Source organism: Microchirus variegatus (genome assembly GCF_963457635.1).
Source record: "Microchirus variegatus genome assembly, chromosome: 18".
NCBI lineage: Eukaryota > Metazoa > Chordata > Actinopteri > Pleuronectiformes > Soleidae > Microchirus > Microchirus variegatus.
The window spans coordinates 17,146,721-17,159,087 of NC_139819.1; the positions used below are offsets into that span (position 1 = coordinate 17,146,721).

Sequence of the window (12,367 nt, forward strand, 5' to 3'; positions counted from 1 at the left end):
GACGTGAGCGAGTATTTAGGGAACGCGAGGATTTACTTGCAAACAATGACAATTGGCTCATAAGCCGATGCGGTCAGGAGTGTGCCAGTCAACCCTGAGCCGAGCCATGCTAGCTGTGTGGGATGGAATCATCCCGAATGTCATCCAGGTACATCACACTCCCATACAATGCTGTTGAACAGGCCAACATTAAAGCGCAATTTTCAGCGAGAGCCGGTTTCCCTAATGTAATCGGAGCTATTGACTGCACACACATCGCTATAAAAGCGCCGTCACAGAATGTGTTTACGTTAATAGGAAACATTTTCATTCCATCAATGTTCAAATCATATGTGATGCGCAAATTGAACAGGCTGGAGGCTGGAACAGTGCGCGATGGGTGGCTTCTGGGTGAGTAAATAGTTTATTATTTTAATTGTCCCGTATGATGAAAACCAGCGCCATGCACATTTGGGCATGTGCGCATTCACATATCATGTTTTTGGTTTACGTTGCTTTTTTCTGCTGGTGAAATAATTAGAGCTACAGAGCTTTCTAACAAGCCCCTGATTGTCTCTCTGTGTTCAGTATTCATGTCAGTAAAAGCGGGCGTAAAGTTGCAAATGTCAGCCGCGGCGCATTTCTGCATTCTTTAATTGTGAGAAATAATAAAAAAAAAATTTAACATGAGACAAAGTGTTTAATGTCCTGCCATCTTTACGCACGAGCGATGTGTATTGTGAATGTATTGTGTGTCTGTGTGTGCGTGTGTGTGTGTGCGCTGCTCTGATCCCACAGACTCAAACACACTCCCACTCACGTCTTTTTTGTCATATTTATACCTGTTGACAGGGTGTCAAACAAAATCTTCCTGCGCGTTTTCATTCATTCACTAGAATCTCTTGCTCAGACTGTGTGCAATTCCTTTACTTTTCTTTGTTCAGTGCGTTATTTGATCAAAGAGGTGAATCGCAGGGCCTATTTAAATTGATTTGCATATGTAAATGGGGCGTGGACAGGGAGGAGTTTGGTACATCTGCATGTGCGCTCAATTCCACGTTGATTTGGGATGTACAAAGGAAACATGCTTGGATCCATGCGTACGTACACTTTGATACATCTGAATTTATTTGAGCGTACGACAGTTTCTGGGTTTTGGCGTATGCCAAGATTTAGTAGGAAATCCACGCAAGTCTTTGTACATGAGGCCCCAGGTCCTGAACCTGCTGAACTTGCACATTCCTACAACATCCGCAGGGAGTCGGCTCCCTGATACCTGCAGTAGACAAAGAGGTGTGAAAACACGGCCTGGAAAGGCAGACTCCTTTGTCTATTGGAGGAATGCAAAAGGGGAGTTGCTCAGGTATAAATGTGGAGGGCTCACTACGCTCTGGGTCTTTTCTCCAGCTAGGATTACTCATGTGTTGATTGACCTTTTCTTTGCAAAGAAAATAAAACCTTGTCTTCCGGCAGAAGTCTCTATTTCATTCTTGACCATCAGCAGAGAATTTCCACAACAATAACTTTTGTAGTGCTCAGTTATATGATCCACATATTCCTACATTCCTGTGTGTTGCTTAAAGTTGCATTTTTTGGTTTTGGTGATTTAAATTGAGCTGCTTCATTCTAAAGTTTGGAAGAGGCAGTCTAAGAAAGTAGTGAATCGGAGATGGGTATTAAAGGCTGACAGTTTGGAAGATACAATGTTTGTTTGAGCATTTTTCTCTCAGATGGGTTTCATTTTATTGGGTAGACCACAGCTGTCAACCACAACATGCAACAGACTCTCCCTCGTGTGTACAACAGAGCCAAGATAACCAAGTCACTATTTTCACTGAAAACTAGACCTTTAACTGCAGTGAAAAAGAACAATCACTTGTCACCGATTCACTAAACTCATCAACACAAAATAAAAAAATACAATCCGACTTCTCATTTGCATGTGACACACTCAGATTTATTTCTGTATACTATTGGCTTATTAAAACATTTCATTATTAAAACCAAAAGTAACAGCGTAACCTGCATCCATACAACAAAAATTAAAAGTAGTCCTAGAAACAATGTCTCATATACAAAATGTGCAAAATGTACTGTAAATGAATTATGTTCCCCGTCACTAGAATAGGAAAAAAACATGCACATTTGAGACTTTCCAATAGAGGTATCATCCACATTCTATCAATTTTCAACCCCCTTCATAAACATCTAAAAAGCTAATAGTTGGAATATGACTCGCATCTTCTGCTTCATATTTCTACAAGAAACCAGGGACATACATTTTTCCATAGCAGCTCTGTTGGACAGACACTTTAAAGTAACATATACTTATTCTATAAAACGAGTATGGCATCGAAAATGAACTGCAGTGTTCCAGTTAAAGTGTTTTCATGTATAGGATGCTATGGAATTATTCATCAATAACTCCAAAAAACATATTGCCTTCCTCATCTTTAAGACCCAAACCTCAAAAGTTAACCTGAAACATCATAATTCACTAACAGGCTGTTCTGTGTCACCTTATGACACAAACATTGGACGCCAATATGGAACCAATTAATACAGGCTTAAGTGGTGATGCAAATATTTGCTTATTCTCAGATTACACTGGAGCTTGACTGACTGGGGTGGAATGAGATTTCGGATCAAACTTTAAATTGAAAGTAAAGAAAAAAGTAAAAGAGGTCAATTTTTTTTCAGTTTGGAACAAATGTTACGCAAGTTTAGTGCTATTTGAGTGGTTTAAATCAAACTACATCTGTGTTATGACTCACTAGAATGAATAACTTTGGTTAAAAGTATTAGGTCACCATCAAATGTATTATCATGTTTATCAGTCCAAATAAATATATACTTATGTACACATTTGTTAAAGTAACAACCACCACAACACATTACGTGATTATATGGTGAGACAGTGACATGAAAACGGAAGCTGTGTCCCAGATCAGGTGACGCCACCTTTGGTGGGTGTGGTCAATGAGGGCCGCACTGGTCTGTGGGGAATTTCCCCATCACATCACCAGCTTGATCGGTTTGTCCCTTTGTCGCCTAGCAACAGAGCTGCAACTGGACTTGATGTAGCAGCACGTAACAGGCGGCCTGAATATTTTAACTTTTAGAACTCCTTATCTTGGGCCCACGGTTGGTGTAGTGGTTATCACTCTTGCCTTTGCAGCAAGAAGACCCGGGTTCCTGGGTTCAAGCCCCGTTTGGAACAACTTCGGAACAAGGGCCTTTCTGCAAGGAGTTTGCATGTTCTCCCCGTGTGTGCGTGGGTTTCCTCCGGGTTCTCCGGCTTCCTCCCACAGTCCAAAAACATGCGATATGGGGATTAGGTGAATTGGTCACTCTAAATTGACCGTAGGTGTGAGTGTGTGAGTGATTGGTTGTTTGTCTCTTTATGTGGCCCTGTGATGGACTGGCGAACTGTCCAGGGTGTACCCCGCCTATCGCCCAATGTCGGCTGAGATAGGCACAGCACCCCCCGTGACCCTCTGGTGGAGGATAAAGCGGTAGATGATGGATGGAACTCCTTATCTTTTTAACATGTGAACCGTTTGCCTGGTACCTATAATTAAAAGTGTTTTGTCATGGTTGGTTGCCAGTATTTACTTCCAAAACACTAAGCAGTTTGCACCAGGAGGGATCCATCTGTTGGATCATGAGTTGTTTGGGGATGGAGGGAAGTATTTGTCGGCCGCCATCACAGAAGATGAGCCTTCGAAATGTGATGGTGTAGTTGCAGCAACGTAAAGCAATGAGCCTTTAAAAGAAGACCATAAACTGAGAAACAGCTGTACTATGAGGTTCTTCACTGACTGATCATAATTAGACCGAGGAGCCACAGCAAAACACTTGATGACAAATTCCACTCTATTGTCTGAGCTTATTTACAAGTGCTGCCATGCACGTTATGTTACATCCAAAGCTGAATCCATTTCAACAGCTACACACGCAACAGATATTTGATTGGAAGCTAGCTTATGGAGATGTATCCATTATAGTGTTTCTTGTCTGCCTGATACCACAGGCATATTACTCCTATAAACATTTTGACTTGTTGTGTTTTTCCTTTTATGCCCTGTACAAAGTGTGAACTATCCTCACACTCTGATCTCTCCCCTGTACCTATAAATTCAAATGAAGATAAATTTAAAAAAAAAACATTTGTCTTCTTTCTCTCCACCTCTGTGAAGCCTCGTCTCTAAAAGTTTTGCAGTTCAGGAATGTTCTTGTAAAGGTCCAGTGACTCGGGATTGGAGAAAGCTCCTCTTTGTGCCACCTCTCGTCCTGCAATCACCTGCTTCACTGCCACCTCCACCTTCTTACCACTGATGGTGTACTGCAGAGGGATAAAGCAAAAAACTGTCACTCCAGACCAACGGTTACGGTACAAATCTCTCGTCAATAGGAAAATCTGATATGCAGTGTTCATATCTGATGTGAAGTATCTTTCTCTTACAGGAATGTCTTTGGTCTCCAGCAGCAGTGCAGGCACGTGTCGGGCAGACAGGGCTTTCCTAATGGCTCCTTTAATTTTTGCCACCATCTCCGGATAGAAGGGCTTACCGGGGGCCATCTTCAAGAACAAAATAACTCGCTCCTCTCCATCCGCACTGTACTGAGGAACACAAAGACTATCCGACACTTCCTCGAAAGCCTCGACTATGGAGAGGAGACAAAAAATGTGATGATAATGATCAACAGAAGACTATGACTTAGTTTAAGGTCAACATTCTGCTGCTCATCCTGTCATGTTCAACTACTCACCAATGTTGTAGATCTCTGAGCTGCCAAATCGGACTCCATTTGGGTTCAATGTGCCATCACTGCAGAAGAAAAACACAACCCGAATATTTAAACCTCGATACTCCGACACAGAGATCGCTCTATACGTATAATAATTATGAACCTTCTGTGCATTTAGTTTATCTATAAAAAACTGCCAAAGACAATTAGATGATAATGATGATGATTATGATCTGAAATTACTTTCATTCTCATGAAACAAAGATAAACATACCAAAACCAAAGTGTTAAAGCTCACATAGAGTGGTCCTGTTGCATATATGTTAGTTATGGAGGTCTACTTACATACATTAACTTGTTTTTATGGTGAAAAAACCTAGTTGCTGTAAATGAGCCGATCTCTCTTTTCTTACGCTGTCCTCAGCCGCGGTGTTTCAGACTGAAATCTCACACCCAGAAGACAGACTGTCTTGTGATTGGCCAATACCTGGAACTGACATAATTAGCACACCAGCTCTCAGAAGCGCAGCTCCCCCCTCTGGAACGGTGGATGCACTGCTACTCATTATCAAAACATTGTTTTAACAATGTTTAAAAATAGCTTCGTCACGACTCCCCGCCACAGTCCCTTTTATGACTTTGACCCGGAGTCAGACCCAGAGTCAGAAGACACTGTCGCTCGTGAAACACCTCCACAACGGACGTTATTCTTCTTCTGCGGTTGAATGTACGCAACCGGATGTGCCCGGACTAGTGCCCGGAGCAGGACGATCTGCTGTTCAGGAAAACCGCTGTTTACGTAACCGGACTGGGTTTTTTCAGAGATCTCGCTGAGCCCGAGATTACAATAAAACACAGCGTTCTCAGCAATGGCTGAACTGTTTGTTTCGAAACTTCGTAAACGAGGTAATGACACAGATACACACTAAAAAAACAGCTTGAGGTCCGCTTTAAAGTAGACATATTATACCCTATTTCCCCAGGTTAACCTAGTTCCCTGGTGTTCTAATGAACATGTCTGTGACATGCTTTGGTCAAAATACCTGTTCAATCACCCTGCCAAAACAGCCCTGTTCAGAACGCTCTGTTTAGTAGTATCTCTTTAGGTCCACCAAAAAAGTAAAAAGAAACTTAAGAGACAGGAAATGACATCAGCCACAAAGGTTACTGGGAGCTAACAGCAGTTAGCATTTGGAAAAGTGATCATTTGCAGGCTCTAGCAGGCACATTGCTGTCATATATAACATGTATCCACTGGACAGATAAATACTCTGAGGCTGGAAGTTTGTGTAGAACTCTGTGCTGCACTGTGGGTTTTCAAATATCGTTGCCCTCGTGTGTTTTACGGACAAAGCGGAGCTCCGCGAGACAACAATTCCCGGAATTTAGTGCATTGTGACGTCCAAATGAGCGTGCAAGTCAACATCGCGTGTTTTATATCTTGTACTTAGACTGAGTCATCTTTTTCACATTTTGCCGACTGATAGGGCCTCCAGAGTCCCAAATATAAGGATTTAAATTATTAAAAAGTTGATTTTGCATAACATGACCTCTTCAAGAAAACAGTCTCTGTTTCAACACCGAGTAGCGCGACTGACCTTCTGCCCAGCATGACAATGCCTCCAGTTTTTGGGTTGATTTTGCAGTAGTCTCCATGAGCCCATACACCTACAGAGATAATGTTATTAATAATGTATGTTTTCTTGAAAAACAGATAAATAAAAATGCAATTAAAATCATTAGCTGTTGGGGGGGCAATTTAATTTATCAAAAAAGTGGAATCATATGTTTTGGAAAGTGCTTGTTGCTTAATTTTTAAGCTGTCAAAAAGTGGGTTCGTGAGACTACTGTGATCTTGAGCACTGACCTTTTGCCACCCATGTCTAACCAGTTAATCATTCATACAAGTTTGTATTCATATGAAATGTTTTTCGCACAACTTGCCAGGATATGAAGAAAAGTATGCTTTATGGTATTTGCTCCCGTTCTCGTCATTCCAGAAGTGTGTTGGCTGACAGGGGATCGGCTTCAAGCAGACGAGCTCCCCGCTCTCTCCCCACACAGGCTTACCTGTCCACAAACACACAAACATTTGAGCACCTACACAGATACAGCATTGATCATTTTCACATAAAAATCACCAGGTTGTATCCCTCACAAAGAGGGCCTGATACTCCTTAGTGTGAGCTTTCCCACTGCCCTAACCTCCTCCCTTCGGATGCTGTTACAAGCTTAGAAACCAGCTAATCCTGAGCTCTTCTTACAAAACTGCTTTAAATCATCCCTAAATCCACTCTCCTTTGAGGTGGTGGACACATGCCAGTGCAGCCCACAGCAGGGACTGGGAGCTGGGGAACAAGGGATTAAAATCAATAAGAAAACATAGATGGTTTTGAAGACTACCATTTGTTTGGTCTGTTGATCGGAAAAAAAGGATTTCCCAGAAGCGTATACCTGTATTTATTTCACTAATTACTGTTTTTCAGCGAAAGCTCATATCAGCACATAAGGGTACGTCTCCATATGGGAGCAGCAGAGCATGACCACAGTCCTGTTTATGTAGTTATCAAGCAGCTCCTGAAGCAGATGGAAGGTTTACTTGTGGACATCATCTTTTTTCTATCAGCTTTTCTAATGTGTTTGTTGATTATTATAATTATTTTCAGAAACATTTTCTCAATCACAATCATTTATAAAAACTGCTTCTTTTTATGGCAAGCCGTTTGAGCATTAATCCGGTATCCTTGATATCAGACTTAATGTCCATGTACTAGTAAGCTTTTTATCCACACTAGTAGAACTACTACTGTGTCTTACTGTAATGCTTTTTCCACTACTAGTGCCACTTTTGGCCTACTAGTGCACAATCAAACCTTACTAGTAAACTACAGTGATGTACTAATAACACTACTAGGCCCTACTAGTAGGCATGTGTCACGCACTAGTAGCGCCAAAATGTCCACTAGTAGTACTAGTAAGATGTTTTTGACCTTAGTAGTACTACTAGAGAGGCTCAAAATACTAGTCTACTAGTAATACTTGTGAACATTTAGACCCTTATAAGTGCTACTATTAGGCCAAAAACACCTTACTAGTACTACTAGTGGACACTTTTGCCTTTAATATAACTACTAGTGGTGTCAAAAATGTCTTACTCGTGCTACTGGTGGGCATTTTGGCGCTACCAGTAAGGTCCGGGAGTCTACTAGTGCATGATACATGCCTACTAGTAGGGCCTAGTAGCGTTACTAGTACAACACTGTAGTTTACTAGCAAGGTTTGATTGCGTACTAGTAAGCCAAAAGTAGCACTAGTAGAGGAAAAATCGCTCCTTGTAAGACAGAGTGATTCTACGCCCTAGTAGTTCTACTTGTGTGCCAAATTGTCTTACTAGTGAGGAAAAAAAGCTTACGAGTAAATGGACCTTAAGTCTGATATCAAGGATATCGAATAAATGATCAAACAGCATACCATACTTCTTCTTTAAATCTATTCATGATCTAAGCTGCTGCATTGTTTTCCACTCCAACTAAGAGTGGGAGGAGCTCAGGAAGAAGTAAGGGGCAGGTTAGCCACACCATAACCATAACTTGCATACCCTCTCTTTATTATCTATTTGACTGTAAATGGAACAAAAATAGACATCATGTTGCATTAGAAGACCTGAAAATTGTTTGTTTTTCCATTAATTTACATTCAAAATTCACTATTTTTGCAAGCAGTAGTGTCGCCAATGATACCTTTTCAAGAGAATACACATTACAGGCACTTGTGGGTTGTTGACTTCACTTTGCAGAATGGAAGATGACATTCATTATTTACAGTGTGTACAGTCTAAGCTCAGCACACACACACACACTCTTACCATCGAGGCCCCAGGCTTCCATAGCCATGCCGAGGTTTCTTGTTTGGATCTCCCCCCGATACACTGGAACTGTGGGGTTCTGACCCATAAAACATGACACTATGTCAGTGCCACCTGGGAACAGACATGAGAGATGAATTAACTGATTGTTTAAGCGCTACATGAGCTACAGAGGACATGTCAACGTGTGTCAGGAACAACACCCGGTCACATTTTCACCAATATTGATGGGATGAGAACTTGGGAAAGTAACACCAGACACCAGAATAATATGTTGTATGATAAGTAACGTCAATAGAAAGTCACAATGAAATGTGCCTGTATGAGGCAATAGTGAATGCTCACCTAAATACATTATATCATATAAGTTTAATGTTTCGTAAACGATCGTTGGAGTTAGCGACCTCCTTTACCCAAGGCCCTGTCCCTAACCCTAAATTTTGCGTGTTCACATGTGGGGTGGGGGTGGGGGGGCAAAGGGGAGTGCGCTTTTGCCCTTATAATCAACAATCAAAATGTAGTGAGCTCTGATGTGGGCTTAAAACGAAGTGGAAGATGCAATTACCCATGATGCTTTGCGAATTCAGCGAGCTGGCTGATTTTTTTGAACAAAGATGGCGGCCACATCTGCAGAGGAACAATTGCGTTGTTATATATTCAAATAAGCATGTTATAATGTCGAAATGCGTTGGAATATATTGGTTTGATATACATCCAAAGGACAGGAGCTTTGAACACCAACGTCAGAAAATAACTGACGATATATGAAAGCAGCTAGCGAGCGGCTATTTGCCGAGTGCTTCGAGAGAGTATGCCAATCATGTAGAGCTACATGACTGGCAAAAAGCAAATAGCTGCTACATCTGAGTAGTTTTTTCAGTGTTTTGGATGTGTGTACTGGCGTTCACTTGAACACGAATACCCTGGACTTGTCAGATTTCAATCACATTCGTGACGTAGCGTTTTACGAGGACGGAGAAAAAACGGCGTTGGCGGACACAACCACAGCCAATGAAACAGGCAACACAACAGCCTGTCTCTAAATGAGGTTTTAAATCATGTTAAATGCAGCTTTATTCTCTGAGACTGTGCATGGGGGCGTGGTCACTGTAGCCATTGCATATTATTCCAAGTCCATGAACGTCGAGGTTCGTCAGTGTTTGAACTGAATATTGATATCATGTAGTATGGTTTTTGGTGGTAGTTGACATATTGCACAAATTCTTTACACATTTTTTTTTCATGTTTTCAGTCACTATTTTCGAACAGAAGACAATAAATGCTGAATTTTATTAGTGGGAGCTGATAACTTTAGAGAAGGCCGAATAATGTTTTTCCCTTACAAGGATTTTTCAGGACTTCAGGATTTGGACAGCCGAAGCCATTACTGCTAAATCCCTGACCTTAACCTAACCACAATTAAAATTTGAACCCTAAACTTGACCACTTCCTCGGAACGTTTGGTCAGGCATAAAAACAGGCATAAAGAGGTAACGCACTCACCTACACACACACACAGTTGTTCTGTCACAACACCCATTTGTCTCTTTCTACCTCGCAGTCATTAACTATTTCTGACACGTTTGATTCATTTTCCTCTCCATTGTTCCGCCTATCTCCTCATTTCCCTTCCTCTCTGAACCACAGCCTCCATCCATCCATATTGTTTCGCCTCCTTTCAGCTTCTCTCTGCCCTTCACCACTCCTCAACTTTCTCTTGCCTTTCTTTACACATGTTCTCTCTGGGTTTTTCTCTCAGCGAGGTTCTTTATTGAGCTTAAATTGGCTCCCAGGAGGAAGACAAAATTTGGTTTCTTATTAAACGCGCACACGTATCGTGGGAAGACATGCTATTATTTTATCATTGCCCTGACTTTCATGGGTGGGTTAAGAGAAGGGTAGAGAAGAGAATAGAAGAAAAGAGACATATGGGCTGTCAGATGGAGGTATATTAGAATGAGGGAACCCAGCAGTGAAAGTGTTAAAATCCCCCAACGAGGAGCAACAGGGGTCTAAAAATCCCTACTAACACACACACACACACACACACACACACACACACACACACACACACACACACACACACACACACACACACACACACACACACACACACACACACACACACACACACACAAAAATGCGCACACACACACACACACACACACACAAATATTGTAATACACACTGAAATCTTCTACGATATGAAACCATTAACACTCATTTGCACACAGACACACACACAAAAAAGCTGGTGAACTCAGCAGTGGGGCCCATCACATATGTCACTGTGACCACTAGTCAGCCACATATGTTGTGATAAATCCTGGAACACACACACACACACACACACACACGAACAGAGTGTTAACCTCAGGGGTCAAGGTTAGGTCGTCTGGCAGCCAATAGCATTACGACCTGCTGGTAGAAGGAAACTGACGGGGGCAGAACATGCTGTTCACACACACATGCATGCACACACACGCACACACACGCATGCACACACATCACTTCAATCCAATATGAAGCCCTGTTCTCGTTTGTAAATGCAGCAGACACAAACACCTTTCGGAAACGGTGCTGCCGTTTGTTCCTTTCAAACAAACTAAAGCATCGCATCACCTGAGATGGAGCCCAGCAGCACGTTGCTCTTGATGCAGCGGTAGACGTAATCGTAGCTCTGAGGTTTGAGAGGAGACCCGGTCGACAGGATGGTGTGGAGAGACTGCAGGTTGTGTGTTTCCGCTGCGTGTGGAAAAAAGAAGACAATTTATTAACAAGGAAAGTATTGTGTGCTACGTTTCTTTGTAAGTAGTGTAAATCATAATGCATTAGAAATTTAGCTTTGCATTTCATTAGATAAAAATGGTAAAGCATTGCTTTGGCATTGGGTTTCACTTCACTTTTTCACTTTTGTCCTACAACAATACTGCATCACCTTGCGCAGCTGTGACGACATGCCTTTACTAAATGTTGTGTTATTGCAGTATGCCACACATTCACACACCTTTAGATGTCATCCCAAAGATCTTATGCAAGCACATAACACCCTCACCAAACTAACAGGCTTCCAGAGAGTGACCCTGACATGTACACACAAACACACACACAGTGGGAACTCGACCCCCTCCCCCACCATGCCTCCAGGTGTCCCTGCCCAAATGTCAGCCCAGGAAAAAGGGCTACTCCGCTGGGGCAACCAGTGAAGAAGCTCCCCTCTTCCTTCCCCAAGACTACTGGAGGCATACTTTCACATACGCACAGAATGATGGATAGATCTCCCTCTACCATATTTTTCTCTAATAATCATCCAAATGCACATTCTCACTGCCAACTGGATCAAGTGGTTGGCTATATGATGGAGGTGCAGCAGAGAAACACAGACAGACTAGAAAAAGAGCAAAAAAAGAGTTGGTGATTAGTTCGTTTTTACGAGACGCAGACGCACACACAAAGCATGCACTGTGAATAAAGATTTGTGGTGATTACACCAGCACAGTGGGAACGGAGACACAAAGCAACTGTTTATGCGATAAATGCCAGTTGTAAGTGCTAATTTAACAAGGAAGGATTAGAGGAGAGGAGAGGATAAATAAGGTTAGGACAAGTAGTAGCAACTTTACTTGAAGATGTAAAGAACAGGATTTGATTTGAGTGTTTAGATGAGAAAGACGACAAAATAAGATGACATGGGAAATGTAGGAATGGGACAAAACATTGATGAGGCTATATATATATATCACTGTCCCAACTCATGAGATTTAATTATAA

General features: G+C 41.9%; 1 protein-coding gene across 1 annotated transcript in view; it reads right to left on the reverse strand.

Annotated features, from left to right (window-relative positions):
• Window positions 1–4,186: 4,186 nt before the first annotated feature.
• Window positions 4,187–12,367, reverse strand: part of aacs (acetoacetyl-CoA synthetase) — a gene marked incomplete at both ends in the record, with an annotated part of 43,068 nt that continues 34,887 nt past the window's right edge. Inside the window, 7 exons of the mRNA XM_083904808.1 lie at window positions 4,187–4,324; window positions 4,445–4,647; window positions 4,753–4,811; window positions 6,330–6,399; window positions 6,676–6,801; window positions 8,597–8,710; window positions 11,219–11,341. Of these exons, the coding sequence (XP_083760934.1) occupies window positions 4,187–4,324; window positions 4,445–4,647; window positions 4,753–4,811; window positions 6,330–6,399; window positions 6,676–6,801; window positions 8,597–8,710; window positions 11,219–11,341 (833 nt within the window). The remainder of the gene's footprint in view (window positions 4,325–4,444; window positions 4,648–4,752; window positions 4,812–6,329; window positions 6,400–6,675; window positions 6,802–8,596; window positions 8,711–11,218; window positions 11,342–12,367) is intronic.